The sequence below is a fragment of the Mus caroli genome, unplaced genomic scaffold (genome assembly GCF_978045245.1).
Source record: "Mus caroli unplaced genomic scaffold, Mus_caroli_1 scaffold_14, whole genome shotgun sequence".
Classification (NCBI taxonomy): domain Eukaryota; kingdom Metazoa; phylum Chordata; class Mammalia; order Rodentia; family Muridae; genus Mus; species Mus caroli.
In genome coordinates this window covers 42,509,368-42,531,102 of record NW_028227269.1, presented here as the reverse complement: position 1 = coordinate 42,531,102, position 21,735 = coordinate 42,509,368, and the positions used below count along the sequence as shown (strand labels likewise).

The window sequence follows — 21,735 nt, the reverse complement described above, 5'->3', positions numbered from 1 at the left end:
TTTCTTCCATAACTGAAGACATAATGGGACAAGTTATAATTCTAGTCTGGCAGTTTTCAAGGTTGCTTACATTTTTTTTTTTTTTTGCCTGTTTTCGCAGGAGAAACAGGGTTTTCGAGCTTTGAGAGTTGGCTTAGTGGTTTAAGAGGGTTGTCTGTTCTTCCTAGAGGTCCTGAGTTCAATTCCCAGCAACCATTTGGTGGCTCACACCCTCTTTCTGGCAAAGAGGTGTACACGAAGGTAGAGCACTCAAAATAAATTAATATTAAAAACAAGAAACAGGGTTGCATTCTGAGTGACCAACCTCACAGGAACCTCACCTTCCCACTTAGCAGCTCAGATGTACTTTAAACATACCCACTGTTGAAATGAGGTCAAGCTGAGGGAGGGAAAGAGCTGGAAAAGCCCGAGCCCCGTGCAAACTTTGCTGTGATAAAGCAACACAGCGTGGTCTCGCCTACAAAGCTGCGCCCAATACAGTGGGCTCACGCCTTTTGGGGAACTGAGGATTAAGAGACTAACATGACAGAGGCAGGCTTGGGCTCTAATGGCCTCTCACTGACACATCGCCTAAGGGTGAGACCTGAGTTTTCTGGTCACCTGGCCACTTATGAATAAAAGCTCAGGTTCTGGTCTTTATTACGACTGCGCGAGCGATGGCCGCTCAACAGCGAAGCTTTCGGCAGGCTGAAAAAGCCCACGAGGGGCGCCGGAGAGCCCTGTCCTCTAGGGCGGAGACGCAGGGCCGGGCGCACCCTCCAAAGCGCCTGCGCGCGATGCGCCCTAGGGAAGGATGAGGAAATCGTCGACTCACTTCCGCTTCCTCACACCTTGGCACCGCCCCTCGGAGGGTGGCGACGGAAGTGACGCAAGGACCAAACGGCAACAACAGTTTTCCACGTGCGCGTAGGGCGCCAAAGTCAGGTGGGCCGGCGGGAGCCAATGGGAAAGCGTTTCGTGTAGGTCGGCTCTATAAGTGGCCGCGCCAGCCACGGGCTCCCGCCAGTAGGGAACGGGCGGAGCTGGGAGGAGGTTACTCCGCGTTCGGAGGCGAGGTCGGAGCCTGTGCGGCCGGGGTCAGGGAACCGGAGCGGGAGCCGGAGCCGGAGCCGGGCCGCCGCGGTGTGGAGAAGCTGCGTCGGGGCGCACAGGTAAGGACCGGGGAGGGTGGCGCCGAGTCGGGTCCCGCTTTGTGTTCCGCCTTGGCCTTGGTGTCCTACCACCTATCAGCCGCTTTGGGAAGCCAAGCGACGCGACTGTACCCCGAGATGGCTGCGTCACAGCTCGTGCTTGCGGTGGGGTTAGGGGGGTTGGCTTCCCCGAGGCCAGGCCGGCAGGTCGCGGAGCTCGCCGGCAGGGCCGGAGCATGGAGCTGGCGCTCTGAGTGGAGTGGGCCGGGACGCCGGACCGGCCGGCCCTCCAGCGGGGTCGGGGAGGGCGATCCCATTATTTGGGCAGAGTCGGTTTGATGGGGAAGGTAAAGCTCGGCCACTGAAAACATCTCCTGGGTCAGCTTGAAGCGGCGGGATCTGGTTTGTCACCGAGCCGCCTTGCTGTCAGTTGTAGACCAGCCCTTTGACTAGCGAACAACCGCAGCCTCTGGCGACCATCATCGGACATGCTCCGTTTACATTAACTTAAAAAAAATTACTTATTTATTTATTTATTTTTAGTCAGGATAGATCTGGCTGCCCTGGAGCTCACTATGGAGACCAGGCTGGTTTTGAACTCAAAGTGATCCGCCTGCCCCTGCCTTCTGAGTGCTGCGATTAAAGGCGTGGGGCACTACGCCAGGCTTTCTGCTTGAGTTCTTGAGAGAGTTTGTACTTGGTACGCGTGACTATGACTAAGTCTCAGGAAAAAAAGAAATCTACCTGCTAATTATGCTTAGGATAGGCCACAGGAGAGGTGGCTGGCAGTTTCCACAAACCATAGTGCCTTTTTCATCAGCCTTGTTATGTCATCATAGGTCATTAAGGACTTCTGTGGTACAGCATTCAAAAAAGCAAAGAAATACACTTCATCTCGAGTCATTATGTGTTACCAATAGTTCTTAGGTAAAACTTTGTTTTAAAGAGAAACATTTTACTTGCTGAGAAATCTGGGAAGCCCAGTAATAACCCAACTTATCCAATGTATAAACTTTTCTTCCTCTGGTAGCCCAGCTTTCATAGAAGTATTACATTTTACTAATTGTAGCCTCAAGCAGATGTTATTTACCGATATTTCTGAAGTATTTGGGAAGTTAAATTTATGCAAACAGACTATTTTAGCCACTTTAAGATCAAATAGATTTTACAGATTTGAGAAAAATCTTTCCTTCCCCACCTTTGCCTTTCTTCCTGAGGTTCTAGCCAAGCACAGAAAAGACAATTTTTTTTTCAGTAATTGGTTTATATTCTGAAATTAAATGTAATTTAATTGAATTGAATGGTAATGAGGACAGCTCTGAGGAAGCTGGGGAAGGAAGATCAGGAGCCACTTCAGGAAGATGCAGTCTTAAAAAACAATATAAACAAGTAATAATACCTTTTGTATCCCAGGCAAACAGAAATTCGCCATCAAGGTAAGTAGTAGACATCCTAAGCTGTCCTAAGAAAGTATCAGTTTTATCTTTTCAGGAGATAAGCAAAAGCCTTGCTAATAGACTCTAATATCAGAAGTACAGAGAGTACAAGAGCGTGACTAATGTGATACTATGTGCATAACAGCTTGATGCTGCTGTCTCAACACCAGAGCTTTATTGAGTTAGATTTTTTTTTAAGTCTTAAAATTTGTTCCTTGGACTTAAAAAGACACTGTTTTTCTTTCTTAGGTTATTAGAAATGGCTACTCCACAGTCAGTTTTCGTCTTTGCAATCTGCATTTTAATGATAACAGAATTAATCCTGGCCTCCAAAAGCTACTATGATATCTTAGGTGTGCCAAAGTCTGCCTCAGAGCGACAAATCAAAAAGGCCTTTCACAAATTAGCCATGAAGTACCACCCTGACAAAAATAAAAGCCCTGATGCTGAAGCAAAATTCCGAGAGATTGCAGAAGGTAAGTAAATGTTGCTGAGGTCCCATGGGTATTTAATAAGCTAATGGTAACTGATAATTTTATAAGTCTTAAAGATGTTATGGAGATGGGAGAGGTGTATGTAGGATTTTGTAGTTTGTTAGAATAAATACCTGGTTCCTGAATAAGTAAATTAATTGTGGTAGGTAGGTCATTTTATTTTACAGTTTTAAAGATGTTGGCAGGGTATCATTTATCTTTTTTTTTTATTTGTGAAACCACTGAACCACTGTCTAAAAAGGAGTATTTGAACACCAAAATGATCAACTTAGTAAATATCAATTTACTTAGTAAATTAATTCATTTCATCTACATTTCAAACCAATGTGTATTTAAAAATCTGTAAAGAACATTTTGTCATAATACTAGGGCTAAAAGAAACCATACATCATGGGCATTAAGTAGTTAATGGTGAGTGGGCTTATGCAGGGGGGAATTAAACATTTACTTCAACTAGTAAGAAAGTAAAAAATCTGATTTTTCTATTAGCTGAATACATTTGATAATTTATTTCTTTAACAGTTAAAACTTGTTTTCCAACTTATATTTTAACTTTATCATTATGTGTAGTAGTTTGTCATATATTTGAAGTTTGCATATACACAATTTGGGATATTTTATCTTCAATTCCTAAAAGGTTTTTATCTGTTTCAGCATATGAAACGCTCTCGGATGCCAATAGTCGGAAAGAGTATGACACAATTGGACACAGTGCTTTTACTAATGTCAAAGGACAAAGAGGGAATGGAAGTCCTTTTGAACAGTCATTTAACTTCAATTTTGATGACTTATTTAAAGACTTTAATTTTTTTGGTCAGAACCAAAACACTCGGTCTAAGAAGCATTTTGAAAACCACTTCCACACACGCCAGGATGGTTCCAGTAGACAAAGGCATCACTTCCAGGAGTTTTCTTTTGGAGGCGGATTGTTTGATGATATGTTTGAAGACATGGAGAAAATGTTTTCTTTTAGTGGCTTTGATACCACCAATCGACACACAGTACAGACTGAAAATAGATTTCATGGATCTAGCAAGCACTGCAGGACTGTCACTCAACGAAGAGGAAATATGGTTACTACATACACTGATTGTTCAGGACAATAGTTGAATCTTTTCCTGTTTCCACTAAGCCCACCTAGTTTATTCTTCCTTACTATGTCTGATGAAAAAAGTTTTCTGTGAACTATTTTGGTAAATGCATGATTTCACTTATGTTAAGCTGTTTGTTATAGGTATTCCATATATTGAACTTTTTGTTTTTTAAAACAAATTAAAATACATTCAGTTAGTAGACAACTGTAATTTTCCTGATTAGGAGAAGTTCTTTTGAAAGATCATTTGCAAGATTTTTTTTTACATTACCTGTCCTTTTGGTCATTAATTTTCACCCCACCCCCACACCCCAAAAAAATCCCAAACAAAACTCAGCCCAACACATACTTAACAATTACGTTTTAAAAGTTCCCATAGATTTACATTGTGTGAACTTGAATAATAATTGCAGTGAAACCTCTGCAAATTCCAAACTGCGTGCCCTGGGGCCCTGACTTGGGTTGGGAAATGTCGGAAGCTGTGATTGAGTCATTTAGTGAAGAAGACTGTGGCTTTTGGCTATTTGCCCCGGAAGCTTTAGAAAGTGAAGGCTTGATGTTTATCACACAGAGATGCCTTTTCTACCGTAGGATTGGTGTAATGGGGAAGATTGTATTGCTCGTCGTTAAGGTGAAAAAGGTTTAAAACTTATGACATATTGCCAAGAAATTGTGTTTTAGTACTGGGTGAATGATTTTGTTTGATCAAAATCATAGCTTTGTAAACATCCTTTGAATATTTTTCTATTTGTTGACTTTCTAGGTCTTCGATTTGTTTTTGGTGTGTGTGTGTGTGTATGTAGTTACTCTTTTGCACTTATCTTTATCTAGAGATTGACTAATACCTCATTCTTTTTGTAAAAGCAGCCAGTAATTTCTGTGCAACCTTATTATGTGCAATATTTTTAAATTTTAAGAAATGTGTGCTTCTTTTGTTGTTAGAGTTATTTCTTTAGTTCTGCACTTTTCCATGTTATACTCCATATGAGTATTAATCCTATGGATGCATATGAAAACTAGTAATGTCTCATACAATATTGTGTGTGAGTAAGAGAAACTATAAATATTTACAACCTGATCTTCAGTGTTGTCATTTTATTATGCAGTTTTGGGATGTATAGTATTCATAAAGTGAAGCATATTCTGATCATAGGCCATATCCTTGAAGTTTTGTGTAACTGAAATTCCCCCAGACGATCTTATTATATTGCCATTTGTTATCTTCTCTTGTGTTATCTCATATTTCAGTAGCTTGATGGTTTTATTTTCTATAATTTTTGTGTATTTGCTTTTTTGAAAGCAAGTGTTATATCACAAGACCTTTCCTAATTAGGACTGGCTAAGAAAAGCAGAGACTTCATTCTCAAAGATGAAGGACTTCTCCCCTCAAACACACATACATGACACATGACGTGCTTGGAATGATTCTAATGTGTGCCAGGCGTGCATTCTACCATTAAGGTACATTGCTAGCCCTATACACCCTTTTTGTTGATGTTTTTCAGCCATGTTGTCACTTGAGTCCTGACTTTATAATACCCACAAGACTAGCTGGCTAGTCAAGCTCCCGGGTTCCTCTAATCTCTACCCTGCCCCCATGCTGGCGTTACAGCTACTCCTGAGTCCTGGGGATCTGGGTTCAGGACCCCAAGCTTATGCTTCACCCGACTGCTCTTCCAAAGGTCAGGAGTTCAAATCCCAGCAACCACATGGTGGCTCAACCATCCGTAAGGAGATCTGACTCCCTCTTCTGGAGTGTCTGAAGAAAGCTACAGTGTACTTACATATAATAAATAAATCTTTAAAAAAGAAAGGACTGAAGGAGCTTGTAGCCCCATAGGAGGAACAATATGAACCAACTAGTACCCCCAGAGCTCCCAGGGACTAAACCACCAACCAAAGAGTACACATGGAGGGACCCATGGCTCCAGCTGCATATGTAGCAGAGGATGGCCTTGTTGGACATGAATGGGAGGAGAGGCCCTTGGTCCTGAGAAGGTTTGATGCCGCAGTGTAGGGGAATCCCAAGACAGGGAAGCACTAGTTGGTGGGTTGGTGAGCAGTGGGTGGTGGTGATGGGATAGGGGGTTTTCTGAGGGGAAACCAGGAGAGAGGATAACATTTGAAATGTAAATAAAATATCTATTAAAAAAATCCAACAAAAAAGACTAATTGATTAAAAAAATACCTCATTTCAAATAAGTATTAACAAAGGATGAATTATTCTCATGTTTATCTCCTCAAAGGCCTGATCATCCTTATTTTTGCCCATTGTGAGTTCTGAATATTTTGATCCTCTTGAGAATTTAAATTTCCTTCTTGGGTATGATAGTATATGACAGAGGTCACAATCCTCCAGAAGCTAAGGTACTAGCATCCCAAATTTAAGGCCACCTTGTGTTATATACATCAGAATCCTGCCTTAAGCACCAAAGCAATTTGTGCATTCCTATGATAATTTTAGTTTTTTGAAATTTCTTTGTTGATGAACAACTTACTAGGAGACTATGAGATCATTGTCACGCAGAATAAAGAGATTGGTAAATCACTATTCAATAGGTCTCTCAATATTTTGTATACAGGATTATGTAGGATTTTAAAATTACATCTATTTGTGTATAAGTGTGTCCATACCATAGCATATGTGGTAGTCAGAGGACAACTTGTAGTTTTGTCCTTTCACTGTGGAAGTACTAAAATTACCAGGAATTGAACTCTGGTCTTCCAACTTGGCAGCAAAGGACCTAGTGTAGCTATCCTTACCTTAGAGTTCAAACCAAAACTAAAAATAATTTTAAAAAGGATACTACATATTAATAAAAATTCATCTAGAAGGTACAACAATGTAAATACGCACATAATGTTGGGAACAAAAAGATAATTTTGTTTCCTATCGTCACTGTAACTAAAGTAGAAGTTAACAATGGTCGTTTCATTAAAAAAAGTCATAAGGCCTCATATGGACACACTGATACTAGGATACTTAAATACTACCCTGAGTCTTCTAAAGTAAGAGGAATTATAGAGCTATGTTGTGACTCCCAAACATAAAACTATTTTGCTGCTACTTCATAACTAATTTTGTTTACTCTTATAAGTCATGAACATCTAATTTTCAGGCTATCTGATACTCAACTCCCTGTGACAGGGTCAGGCAACCTAAAGGTTTCAGCCTATGGGTTGAGAACCGCTGGGTCTGATCAACTAGACTTAACAGATACATTCCTTTCAATAGATAAGGAATACTCATCTTCTTCAGCTGCAATAGAACTTTCTTCAAAACTGATTATGCCATAGGACCCAAGTCTCAGCAAACAAACTAAAGTAGAAATTAACACTGTCAATTTTTCGAAGGACTGTGTGGGAAGCTCTTGCTCTTTACTCTTCTAGTTAAATAACAGAAGGACCTTTTCCTGCAGGTCATGGAATAAGCCGCTAGAAAGATTATCCCCTGGAGCTCCCAGTGCAAAGATGCAGTAACTGTAGAGTTGTGAAGATAAGAAGCAGCAGCAAGAGTGCAGAATAGCTTTGGCATGCCAAGCATACCTGTGGGCTCCTGCTGCCTGAGCCTACTCAACTCACCCAAAGCTGGCTTCAGGCCATAAGGAGATCTAAGCAAATGGGACTCCTGAGGAAAATGCTTTTTTGCAGCTATCTCAGTCAGATAGACTTTCATAGCACATTCAAAGTATATCAGATACTAGCAAGAATTAGCAGGCTCAACAGTTTGAGATTTTTCAGAACGATTATTAAAATATTTTCAGACATCTGATAGAATTCTGCATTAATAAACCAGATTTTAAAAAAATTTAAACTTAGTAGAATTATAATTACATTTTTTCTCTTTCATCCCTCTAATCATTTTCATACACTCTGTTTTCAGATTTATGGCCTCAATTATTTATATATTTGTGTGTGTGTATTATATATATAATTATAATATATATATTATAATTGGGACTGGATATCACTTGTTCCTTGTGTTTTGATCAGATGTGGTTTTCTGTCATGTTTTTTTTTTCCTATTGCAAGGAGACATTTCTTTGATAAGGGGTGAGAACTAATTTGTGGGCATAAGGATAAATACTTAGGCTCTTCGGGAAAACACCAAATGGGGATGACACCTGTGCAGTGGGAGGGCCCGGAGGACCGGGGGTGGGGGGGGTGGGGAAGGGGAGTCAGAATTAGGAGGCCAGGGCGGCCTTGGTTGTGGTCCAGGCCATGGCCGAGGTCGAGGCCGCTGGGCTCGTGGAGGTAAAGCTGAAGACAAGGAGTGGATCAAGCTGGGCTGCCTGGTTAAGGACATGAAGATCAAGTCCTTGGAGGAGATCTACCTGTTCTCCCTGCCTATTAAGGAGTCTGAGATCATTGGCTTTTTTTCCTGGGTGCATCCCTAAAGGATGAGGTTCTGAAAATCATGCCAGTGCAGAAGCAGATTCGGGCTGCCCAGCGAACCAGGTTCAAGGCATTTGTTGCTATTGGGGACTACAATGGTCATGTTGGTCTTGGTGTTAAGTGCTCCAAGGAGGTTGCCACTGCCATCCGAGGGGCTATCATCTTGGCCAAGCTTTCTATTGTCCCTGTGAGAAGAGGTTACTGGGGGAACAAGATTGGCAAGTCCCACACTGTTCCATGCAAGGTGACAGGCCGCTGTGGCTCTGTGCTGGTGCGTCTCATCCCTGCCCCCAGAGGCACTGGCATTGTCTCTGCTCCTGTGCCCAAGAAGCTACTGATGATGGCCGGTATAGATGAATGCTACACTTCAGCCAGAGGTTGCACTGCTGCCCTGGGCAACTTTGCTAAGGCCACCTTTGATGCCATCTCCAAAACTTATAGCTAAAATTGAGCTTTGATCAGAATCTTGTCTTAGCTTCATTCCCTTCTCTCGCCGCCTAGCCCCTCTTCTCTTCCAGGTTTCCAAAATGCCTTTCCAGGCTAGAACCCAGGCTGTGATCTGCTGGCCGGACACAACACCTGACCTCTGGAAAGAGACTGTATTCATCAAGTCTCCTTATCAGGAGTTCACTGAATCTTATGAAAATCCACACCAGAGCCTCTGTTCAGAGGACGCAGGCTCCAGCTGTGGCTACCACATAAGGGGGTTTATACAAGAAAAATAATTAAGTCTGTTAAAAAAAAAAGAATACTTAGAATGTAGTTAGGAATTAGGTTGGTTCAGTAAAATGGTTGTAAGTTCTCCAAGATTCATGACTTCTTTAGCCCTGATAGTTGCCTGGGTTTCCAGTACAAGACGAAATTTCCCTCTTTTTAAAAAATTTTTAAAACATTTCTTTTAATTAGATATTTATTTACATTTAAAATGTTATCCCCTTTCCTGTTTTCCCCTCCGAAAACCCCCTATCCCCTCCCCACTCCCCCTGCTCACCAACCCACCCACTCCTGCTTCTCTGTCTTGGAATTCTCCTACACTGGGGCTTAGAGCCTTCACAGGACCAAAGGCCTCTCCTCCCATTGATGACTGACTAGCCCATCCTCTGCTGCATATGCAGTTGGAGCCATGGGTCCCTCTATGTGTACTCTTGGGTTGGTGGTTTAGTCCCTGGGAACTCTGAGGGTACTGGTTGGTTCAGATTTTAGTTCCTCCTATGGGGCTGCAAAGTCCTTCAGCTCCTTTTGTCCTTTCTCTAGATCCTCCATTGGGGACCTTGTGCTCAGTCCAATGGTTGGCTGAGAGTATCCTCCACCTCTGAATTTGTCAGGCACTGGCAGAACCTCTCAGGAATCAGCTATATCAGGCTCCTGTCAGCAAGCATTTCTTGGCATCTGCTGCAATAGCGTCTGGGTTTGGTGACTGTATATTCGATGGATCCCCAGGTGGGGCAGTCTCTGGATGGTTTTTCCTTCAGTCTCTGCTCCACTCTTTGTCTCTGTATCTTCTTCCATGAGTATTTTGCTCCCCCTTCTAAGAAGTACCAAAGTATCCACACTTTGGTCTTCCTTCTTCTTGAGTTTCATGTGGTCTGTGAATTGTATCCTGGGTATTCCGAGCTTCTGGGTTAATATCCACTTATCAGTGCGTGTATACCATGTGTGTTCTTTTGTGATTGGGTTACCTCACTCAGAATGATATTTTCTAGTTCCAATCATTTGCCTAAGAAGTTCATGAATCCATGAACTTCGTAGGCAAATGGATGAACTAGTAATTTCCCTCTTGTTGAACTGGTCTTAAGTCCAGTTGGAGGGCTGCCCTTGGTTACTGTCAGGATTTGTTATGCCTTAGGAAGGGATTCCTTCTATGAGATGACATGAGACAGTAATGGAGCAGTGTGAATACACATGAATCAACCATAACCACAGTAAATAGAAGAAAACAGGCAAGCACACACATTTTCTTTTATTATGCTGGTCCATTCTGTCCTACCAAGTTCATATCTTCCTTGTAACTTTAGTGTGAAATTGGAAAGATTATTATCCTTAAGAAAGGGAAAACTTAATGAAGAATGCATTTAAAAATGAAGTTCACTTTGGACATAACTAAGTTTCAGATAAGATTGGGAGTAGAGATGTTTTTAGCACTTAGCAGAGGGCTAAGCCAGTGGTAATGCATCATAGAATTGTAAAACCCACAGTAAGCCTCATAAAATACCACTGATGATGCTGACTTGAAAGTGAACACACCCCTCTCTCGCATGCCTTTTTTCCCCCATTTATACAAATGGCAAAATTGACATCAATTTCTCTCTAGTTTGGGTGTGCTCGGTTGGAGCAGGTTTAAAACAGAATGGCCTTAATGGAATTGGTCCAAGCATCTATAGTGAAACCCTTTTTAAGTTTTGAGATTATAATTACATTTCTCTCTTCTCTTTGTTTTCTTATGGACTTCACCATATACTCTTTCTTGCTCTTATTCGAATTAATGGTCTATTCTTTGTTATTATGTATACACACACACATATACATATATATACACACATATATGTATATATATATATATACATACACACATATATAATATATATTATATATATATATGTATGTTCATTCATAAACCTGACCTGCTCAGGACTCACACAAATTTTAACATGGACATTTTATGATATCTAGATGATTCTATCAGAGTAGTACCCCTTGCTCTTGTGAATATCACCAATGTTAATAAGCATTCTGTAAAAATTACTAATGCTTAACAAAAAATCCAAATAAGGCAGGCAGAGGTGGTGCATGCCTTTAATCCCAGCACTTGGGAGGCAGAGGCAGGGTGATTTCTGAGTTCGAGGACAGCCTGGGCTACACAGAGAAACCCTGTCTCAAAAAACAAACAAACAAACAAACAAAATCCAAAAACGTTTTCAATATTCAAATCCTATTACATTTACATTATGTTTCTCTATAGGCGAGTGCTGAGGCGCAGAGGTTTCTTTTCCTCCAAATTTCCTATGCTGAGAACCTCACCCTCTAGATGATGGTATTTAGATATATGAGTGACTTAGGTTCTATTCCTGCACAAACATCATGACCAAGAAGCAAGTGGAGAGGAAAGGGTTTATTCAACTTACACTTCCACACTGCTGTTCATCACCAAAGGAAGTCAGGACTGGAACTCAAGCAGGAGCTGATGCAGAGGCCATGGAGGGATGCTATTACTGGCAGGCTTCTCCTCGTTTGCTCAGCTTGCTTTTTTATAGGACCCAAGACTACCAGCCCAGAGATGGCCCCACCCACAAGGGGCCCTCCCCACTTGATCACCAATTGAGAAAATGCCCCTCAGCTGGATCTCATGGAGGCACTTCCCCAGCTGAAGCTCCTTTCTCTGCGATAACTTCAGCTGTGTCAAGTTGACACAAAACCAGCCAGTACAATGAGCTTTAATCCCAGCACTTGGGAGGCAGAGGCAGGCGGATTTCTGAGTTTGAGGTGAGCCTGGTCTACAAAGTGAGTTCCAGGACAGCCAGGGCTATACAGAAAAACCCTGTCTCGAAAAACAAACCAAACCAACCAAACAAAAAGACATAGAAGTCTTCTTAGTACCTCTATAAAAAACAAAAAACAAAACAAAACAAAAAATAAACGACAGGGTGGGGTAGAGGGAAGGGGAGAAGTAAGGAGGGAGGGAAAGAGAAAGTAGGGGCAGGGAGAACACTCACGGGACCATTCTCATGTGAGATTACAGTAATATGGTTTGTATATGAAATGTTTTCCCCAAAGGCTTAAAAAGGCTTGGTCCTTAGCTGGTGGTGCCATTGAAATTTGATTAGCTTACGGGGACAGTGACTTAATTGATGGATTATTTGCTTGATGGATTTAAATTCTTGATGCATAACATGGCATTATTGAGAGTAGGCTGTAGTGGGGATATGCCCTGGAAAGATGGCACCTTGTCCCAACTGTTGGCAATCAGGCACATCTAGGGACAGCTAGAAGTGACTTCACGCCAATCAGGTATCTTTACAGCCAGCTCTCAGGGGACCTAGCTGAAGAGGTGACAGCATTGATCCTTTGCATGTGTGCCACGGCCCTTGTCCCATGTCCTTTTACGAATGCATCACAGGCCCAATAAAAGCCTCATTCTTCCTGCACCCCCTTCTCTTCTCTCCTCCCTGTCCCAGGGCCTGACTCTGTTTCCCCTCTCAACAAACCTTCCAGGTGAGACCTGATGCGTGTTGTGATCTCTTTGGGACTTGCTGCTTAGTTCTAACACCAGTCCCCTCTATTGCTGTGAAGTGAGCAGCTCAGCTCTACTATGTACTTTTTACCATAGTGCAATTCCAAAACCAAAGGAGCCAAACATCCTAGCAAGAACTTTGGGACTGAGTCAAGATTCATTCTGATCTAAAGGAAATGCACTCTTATGCTGTCATCATCTTAGGTATGTGGCTACTCTGACTAACAGAAGAAGACCCTGCCTCTGAGCCAGAAAGAGTGCCTCAGGGGGGCAGCAAGTCTTCCCATGCCTTCTTAGACATGTCAGTTACCAGGGCTGTAAGAAACACATCTTCTTTTTATAGGCCTCCCAGCCTGAGGAATTCTGTTACATCAGTCTGAACAGACTAAGATAGTGGGCTTCTTAGAGCTTCTAGGATGCTCATCTATTCTGGGACTCCCTTGGAAAAACATAATAAATGGCTATTCTATTATTGGTTGTCAAATCGATTATATCTAGAATTAACTAAAAACTCATGCTACTGGACACACCTGTGAAGGATTTTTAGTTAACTGTATAATTTAAGGTAGGAAGACTCACCTTAAATCCAGATCACTTGAGTTCACTTTAAATCTGAGGTCTGATTGCCCTCCCTGAAATTGAGCTATACCTTCTCAAGGCAGCTTATATAAAGGACTTGGAAGAAGGAAGCTTTTGGTTTCTGCCTGTTTGCCCTCATTTTCATTGGCAAGTTCATAGATCCCGGTGCTGAGGGATTCCTTCACTGGTTTAGGACCTTAATTCAGGATTCCAAAGTATACTGAGAACTAGCTGAAGCATCTAGCCACGTAGACTCAACAACTTGGCCTTTCCACTGGGAGACAGCCATTGTTGAGCTAGCTGGATCACAGTCTGTAAGATGCTCTAATAAATCCCCATTGATATGGTTGTGCCCTGATTGCAAGAACCCCTGAGATCACCTGGAACCACAACTCTGATGCAAGCATATGAGAGTATTCGAGCTGGAGCTTGGGCCACGAACCTTCCTGATGCAACAGGATAGAATGGCCCCAGGATCTAGGGAAAAGGGGGTTTATTAAGGAAAAACCCGGAAGCATTGGCATTACATGAGAGGATAAAGAAATGTTGGCTTTTAAGCTAATTGGTTTATAGGACCTGATTAAACCAAAAGGATCAAAAAGGAGAGTCTTGACCTGGGAAGGACTTATGTTTTCTTAGCTCACTCTTATCAGCTAGCTGCAGCTGCTGTGTCTATTTTGCAACTGCCAGGAACATTTCCTGATTTTTCTCAAACCTCAAGGGTGGGGGCCATGCCTCTCTAAGGGCAACTTAACATAGAATAGACTCTTAAATACAAAATGGAGTTTATTCTGCTACCTCAGTCCCTTCAATGTATGTTTATTTATATATATTCTATCAATACAAATTTATTCATATTCTATCAGTTTTGTTTCTCTAGGGCAGTGGTTCTAACCCTGTGGGTTATGACCCCTTTGGGGGTTCAAATTACACTTTCACAGGGGTTGCACATCAGATATTTACATTACAATTCACAACAGTAACAAATTATAGTTATGAAGTAGCAATGAAAATTTTATGGTTGTGGGTCACCATAACACGAGGGTCACGAGGGTATTAAAGGGTCACAGAATTAGGAAGATTGAGAATCACTGCTCTACAGTGCCAGGGACCAGCCCAGGCTGTTCTTTCTTGTTTGGTTCTTTCTGAGGCATCGGGAGAGGTAAGACTTAGTCTTACCAGATACTTAGGGCTGTTGTATAATAATAAAACATTACCTATCTTAAGTCTAAGTCCCTTTGCTACAGTAGCTGACCTGCCTTCTGTGAGTTCCTCTGAGGTGAGAAACTGTTTAGCACCTCATCATAAAACAGCAGGGGATTAAGTGAAAGGATTTATTGCTAGTGCACCTTTCTTTCTTTTTTTCCTCAGCCTCTCTGGCTAAGCTGGTTAACTCTTTATGAACCAGAGAGAAAGAAAAGATGCTTTGTACAGGCAAATATGCACAGACACATATACATTCAAACATTCATACACCCACACTCTAGCTGGACCCATCTGTCTGTCACGATCAACTCCACAAGTATTCATGCATGCCTACATACATACATATATAACCTACACACAAACATATAGACAGACATACATACTTGTATGTATGTATGTATGTATGTATGTATGTATGGGCCAAAGCTTCCCAAGCCAAACCATTCAAACAAACAACTTTATTTCTTTTCTCTGGTCTTTTATACCTCCTTAGACAAAAGTTCCCTAGAAAATTACCTCAAAGATAAAATGTTAAAAGGAATGGGAGTTACAGAAGGATGTTGACATTAAGTTCAAAGCAATGTTTCATTATAATAAACTTGTTAAAGGTGGTTTTTTTTTTTTTTTTTTTTTTTTTTTACTTGTTAAAGTAACAGTTTCTGTATGGCCTTGCCTTATCATAGTGCATATCTGTGACTTTACCCTTGGACCTAAATGTTTTTCCTTGAACACAAAATTGGCCCAAGTCTCTTTCTCCTTTTAGTGTAATTATGAAAGCTCATTCTATTTATTATTATGCAACCTTTATTTATTATTTGGAGGAGTGGGCACATTTTATTCTTGATTCTAACTTTATTACATCTTTCTAGCAAATAAGAGCATCTCTAAAAACTTTCCTCCTAAAATTATTTGAATCAAGTCAGAACTTCTATAGAACCATTATCTATTTGTCTATATAGCATCACTAAAGATACTTCATCTTTGTGGGTCTGCAACATCTGCTCAAAAGGGTGGGTTAATACCTAGTGATTGTTATACATTTAATAATAATAGTAAAAACACAGGAATCTTTCCTAAAATGAATATCTCCAGGTAGAGGGAAATAATTCCAAACACTAATATAAGAAGTTTGGAAGTAGAGCTCAGTGGTAGAACACTTGCCCAGTATGCATGGTGATCTGGGCTCAATGTTCAGGGCTGAAGAATAAAATTAATGTGATACTTAATTTTTTTCCACCTATGTGAATTAGTTAAAATTTTCTGTTTTTATTCCTCTTGTAAACTTTTATAATAAAACTTCTAGTAAGTATTGGGGAAATGGTCCCCTGTTATAGGAGAAGGCAAAGGATTCTTTTCCTCTCTCAGTCTCCAATTACATCCAAAACCTCCAATCATTACAAAGGAGTTTAAAGGGAAGGATAGAGAAAAGGTGGAAATGGAAGTAGAGAAGTAGGGTACACCAACTCTTTTTCCTTTTTCTCTTCTTTTCTTTCTCTCTCTTTCTTCCTCTCTCTCTCTCTCTCTCTCTCTCTCTCTCTCTCTCTCTCTCTCTCTGTCTTTCTTTCTTTTTTTTTTTTTTTTTTTTTTTTTGTTGGTTTTGTTGTTGTTCTGTTTTTTTCAAGACAGGATTTCTCTGTATAGCCCTGGCTGTCCTGGAACTCACTCTGTAGACCAGGTTGGGTCTCGAACTCAGAAATCTGCCTGCCTCTGCCTCCCAAGTGCTGGGATTAAAGGCACGCACCACCACTGCCTGCAAGTGTACACCAACTCTTAAGACCTATAGGAAGTGTTCCTCCTCCACTTTTTTCTCCCCTTATCTCCTCTTCTCCTTTCCCTCTGTGGTGATTTGAATAAAATCAGCCTCCATAATCCCATAGGAAGTGGCACTATCAGGAGATGTGACCTCGTTGAAGTAGGGATGACTTTGTTGGAGGAAGTGTGTCATTGGGATTGGATTTTGGAATTTCAAGAGCTCTACTCAGGCCTAGTGAATCTCTCTTCCTGCTGACTGCAGATCCAGATGTAAAACTCTCAGCTACCTCTCCAGTTTTCTGTTTGCCTGCATGACTGCATGACTGTCGCACCATGACAATAATGGACAAACATCTGAACTGTAAACCAGTCTCAAATGTTTTCTGTTATAAGAGTGGTCGTCATTGTATCTCTTCACATCAATAAACCTCTAGGACACCCTCCTTCTCGTCTTTTTTCCTCCCCTTCGGAAAGCGTTGTATAGTAATGAGCAAAATTTGGTAGGGAAGACATGTTCCCACAAAGTTTTAGTTTACCAGATCTCTGAAAATTAACGCTAAGGTGGTGAAGTACAAGCAATGACCTGGAAGGTCTGGGGGGAAATGTTTTTAAACTTACAGCTAAACAAATTATTAACAGGGCGAGACCAAAATTATGGGCATTTTGAAGAATGAAGAAATTACTACCACATACCTTTTATATAATTTTTTTCCTCTAAATTATAATATACAAGAAAAAGTGATACCTGAAAAAAGAGGCAAGATAAAGAACAGAGAAAAGCAGAAAGAAGTTGGGAGAGTACATTAGAAAAGTCTATAAAGTTTTCATTTGTTTGTGAATGTATTTTCTATTATATTTTTAAACAAATAAAACAAGGTGATATCTCACAAACCCCACATCTAGTATCTAAGTTATGATTCCTGAAGGTTCCAGGGACAAAGCTAACATTAAGCATTAACCCAAGTAATAAAAGGATTATTTTTCTCTCTAGCAAGAAGTCTAGAGGCCAGGCATCTTCAGAACTAGTATGCCAGCAGTTTGTCTTTTTTTTTTTAATTTATTATTATTTTTTTAATTTTAGTTTTCTTGACTCTGACCTCTCTTAGTTGCAGGTTTCCTTCTTTTGCTGACAGTAACATGATAGAAATGTCATCTGCTGTTACATGTCCATGCTCGAACCAGTGACTAATGAGGAGATGGGAGTATAACAGCCATGATTAACTGATTTAAGCCAGTCCATAGCATGGTAGATCTTGTTGATTCTTTAAAATAGAGTAAGAAGGATACCTAGAAAAGCAGAATTCTGTATTAAAGAGTAGTTAGGAGGTTGGAAAAACAATTTACATGCCCCGAGCAGTTGAATGTTGACACTTAAAAAAAAAAGCCTTAATGATATTGAACGTTTCTAATTTTTATGTTTCTTATTTTTAGATTTGTTAAGTGTTTTTCAAAGGGCATCAGGCTCTTTTCTTTGTACCTCTAACTGATTGCCATTATCGGATTTAGTTAGGAACAAAGTTCACTGTAAATACTGTAGCATCTTGGCTGAGTTAATATTGGTGGTAATAGCTGTTCTGGATAAATCTTAACGTTCTATGATATAATTTATGAATTTTCTGAAGTATAGTTGCAAGCCTTGCCTTTTTGCCTTGGTAGTTTAACATCTATTTGGGTAGTAAATGAACCTTGCTGCCTGCTTAGTATCTATGTATCAAAATGCTGTTGAGTGTTCGTAAATACAATAATTATGCAGCCATTTTTATGGGAGAAAAATCAAAAGACTCTCAGTTCTTACTTTCTTACTGAGTACTGTTACTTAATTGAAGATATTTCTCTCTCTCTCATATCAAAGTCAAGTTATTATTTTTTGCTTGGTATTGGTTGCTGTCCCTCCCCCTTTATCTAGTCAAATGTTTTGCTGGTAATTCCTCCCCACTTTGTTTCACCCTGACACAGCCAAACCTAAATTTCCTTTACTAATTTGAATATTACCTTTGAATTCCAAACCATGGGCCTTTAGACAGTCAAATCTACATCTGGATTATTTCCCTTAGCTGTGGTCCTACAAGCTCGTTTTATTCTTTCCCCATCTAATTGTGCTTTCTCAGGTCCCAAGAATGGTAGAATCTTTTTGCTAATTGTGCCTCATGTAATTATCACTCATTAAATTAGCAGTTTAAACCAATATTTCAAACACTTTACTCAATTTTTAAACTTAAGTTCATATTATTTAAATACAATTTCACATAATAATCACTTGAAATAGTATCCTATGACTCAGTACATATATTAGGGAAAAGTCATTAAAACGGAATTTTCTGTTCACATTTCTCAATTTACTTTTAGTTACAACTTAAATTTATTAACACTTAAGTAATTATTTAAAAGTGCTCCATCATTTTCTTATTTAAATTTAAATAAATTTTACATTAGCATTTTTCTAATGGTTATTCGGCAAAATCATTCTTCCATTATGTATTTCATAAGTAGAAATAGGAAGGACTGTTTGCTAATGGAACATGATTTGGCTATTTGTAATTTCTTATCATTGGATAATGTGGTGGTTTGAAGAGGAATAGACCTCATAAACTCATGCATTTGGTTCTTGGTCATTATGGAGTGGGTTTGGCAGTGATTAGGAGGTGTGGTCTTGTTGGAATAGGTGTGGCCTTGTTAGAGGAAGCTTGTTGCTGGAGGTGGGCTTTGAGCCTGTAATGCTCAATCCAGGCCCAGTGACTGTGCTGTCTGCTGATCCAGAAGTAGGACTCTCAGCTTCCTTGCCAGCACCAAGTCTCCCTGCATCACCATGAATTTTTACCATGACAATAATGGACTAAATCTCTGAACCCATAAACCAGATCCTATTGAATGTTTTCCTTTGTGAGTGTTGACATGGTCATGGTGTATCTTCACAGCAATAGAAACCCCAACTAAGGCAGTACTGATTCTTATTCTCTGACACATAGATTAGTCATGTAGGCTCATTGTGTTTCTTTCTTCTTTTTTTTTTTTTTTTTTTTTTAAGACAGCCCTCCTGGAACTCACTTTGTAGACCAGGCTGGCCTTGAACTCAGAAATCTGTCTGCCTCTGCCTCCCAAGTGCTGGAATTAAAGGCATGCACCACCACCCCGGCGTGTTTCTTTTAATATCTTTCTTTTTTTTCCTTTTTTTTTTTTTTTTTTGAGACAGGGTTTCTCTGTGTAGCCCTGGCTGGCCTTGAACTCAGAAATCAGCCTGCCTCTGAATCCCAAGTGCTGGGATTAAAGGCGTGTGCCACCACCACCCGGCTCATTGTGTTTCTTAAAGATAAGGTGTAGAAAAAGATATTTCTCTTTGCCCTGTAGGGCAAGTTATGGTATATGCATCTCTGCTCTTTTCTCAGTGCAGTCAATGCTGTAATAGCAGCCCATGATGTTAGTGATTTAATTCTATCTTCCACATGATATCCAGGTATGTTTCAGGTGATCCAAGGGAAGCACCATGATAATTCTATGTAAGGCATCTTTGGTTATAAGGGAAAAATTCGCCCCCTCCAAATCAAAAACCAAAAACCAAAAACCAAAAACCAAAAACTAAAAACCAAAAACCAAAAACTAAAAACCAAAAAAGAAAAAAAAAAAAACCAAAACTAAAACAAAACAAAACCCCCAAAACCCATTAAAAGTCTCTTGGGTTGCAGAGATGACTAAGCCCTTAAGAAGACATATTGCTCTTGTAGAGGACCTAAGTTAGGTTCCCAGAACCCATGTTGACGAGCCTTGTGTCTCTGCCTGCATCCACATACATTCATACATACCAATATTCATGTAACTAAAAGTAAAATAAAATTTAAAGAAGTAAAACTCTCATATTGTCAAATTTTAGCCCCAAATTCACATATATACTTCATCTCGTTGGTCAGCTGAAGTCTTATGATGCAGTTTAAGATAAAGGATCTAGAAATCTAATCCTGCATGAGGTAAACTAGAGCTATGTAATAGCAAATGTTAGCAGTATTGACTTCAGAGAGCCAGTTTGTAGACCATCAGAAATTCCTTAAGAGCCAATCTTTAATTTGGTAGCACTCAATGTACTCCTTATAGTATGTGTGTGAGTGCAGTGGATTGTGTATATTCTTTGTATAATAAATGAATAAGTAAGTTCACTAGAACATGCCAGAGTTGCAAGTAGTTTCCAGCATTAGAATGACACTATCAAAACATTTCAAATATTTTTATTATGGAATACTGTAGGTTTGCAAAGGAATAGCTGTAAAGCACTGTTTCCCAACTGTTATGTTTTTGTTAAATGAAAAGGAAGAATTTCATAGTTGAGGAGAGCAAACACTGGGATTCAGAAGGTGTCTTATTATCCCAAGATTTTTTAAAGTCTTTAATATGCTAATTTACAGTGGCTAGCCCCACAAAACAGATATAGTTTGAGGCATGTAAAAATATATGACCAAGAAATTTTTGCAAGAGGGTCTCTATGGACCAATTATGAAGAAATCTATCTGAAGTTCTTTAGAAACTCTGGACTAGACATACTTTTAGACCTAATTAAAGAACAAACTACTGTGGAAAGGCAAACTTCAACTTTACTGTAAAACCATGTCATGAGCAAGTGCTTCAAAATGTTCCCACAGAGCTGAGCTGAGCACTGGAGAAAATTTTCCAGAAGACCAATTTAAAGAGAAGGTGATGGTCTTAAAGGTGCAAAGTGCATGTTGCGTTATTTTGTTACTCTTTGTTATAAACGTTAGGAGGCTCCAGATTAAAGAGAGATGTCGGTCATAAATACATGATATCCATGATTTAAAACATGCCATGTGTGTGTGTGTGTGTGTGTGTGAGCAAAAACTCTAAAATGTTCTCCTTATATTTTTATTCCCAGAGGACTCATTAACTTCTATGGTTGCTACTTGGGTAATGACATAGAAATGTGAATATCAAAGCTAGTATTGGAGAAATACCTTTCCAACTCAATGGAAAGAAAGAGAAAAGATAAACATTTATTTATAGTTGTGATTTTTCTATCTGGAAGGAAACTGGTGTAATCTGGCACAATTTTCCCATCATCATATAAGAACAGCTCGCTTTCATTACCATTGTGTGAACCCACTACCATCAACAAATCCTCCTGGTCCTATCTACAGCCAATCCTTCCAGCTGTGCACTGGATCATGTTAGCCAGAGTCAAAGACCTTGCTCCAGAGTTTCATGCCTTCTTGTCTGTCACCAGTTTTCACTTTCCTTTAGCAATTCACACCAGAAAACAGGTCTGTGGCTGTTAATATCTCTTCCATATCAAGGCAAACTTCTTGGGCTTTTTTTTTTTCTTCCCTGTAACTGCTGCCTCACTTTTCTGTTCAGCTTTATAATGAAACTTCTAGGACTTTTCATCTCTAACACTCATCTGAAACTTCTGCTGAGCTTATTGATG

The 21,735-nt window shown here is 40.1% G+C and overlaps 1 protein-coding gene and 1 pseudogene across 1 annotated transcript; both read left to right on the top strand.

The window, feature by feature from the left end:
* Positions 1-914: 914 nt before the first annotated feature.
* Positions 915-5,231, top strand: Dnajb9 (DnaJ heat shock protein family (Hsp40) member B9). Its single transcript, XM_021179028.3, has 3 exons — positions 915-1,151; positions 2,816-3,042; positions 3,715-5,231. The coding sequence occupies exons 2-3, from the start codon at positions 2,826-2,828 to the stop codon at positions 4,164-4,166; spliced, it is 669 nt and encodes a 222-aa protein (XP_021034687.1). The 5' UTR covers positions 915-1,151; positions 2,816-2,825; the 3' UTR covers positions 4,167-5,231.
* A 3,039-nt stretch (positions 5,232-8,270) lies between these two features.
* LOC110306903 (small ribosomal subunit protein uS5-like) lies at positions 8,271-9,250 on the top strand (annotated as a pseudogene).
* Positions 9,251-21,735: the final 12,485 nt, after the last annotated feature.

Coding starts and splice junctions, on each gene's coding strand:
- Dnajb9 (XM_021179028.3), top strand. CDS start 2,826: ATGGCTACTCCACAGTCAGTTTTCGTCTTTGCAATCTGCATTTTAATG. Junction 3,043..3,714: donor ATTCCGAGAGATTGCAGAAG/GTAAGTAAATGT, acceptor TATCTGTTTCAG/CATATGAAACGCTCTCGGAT.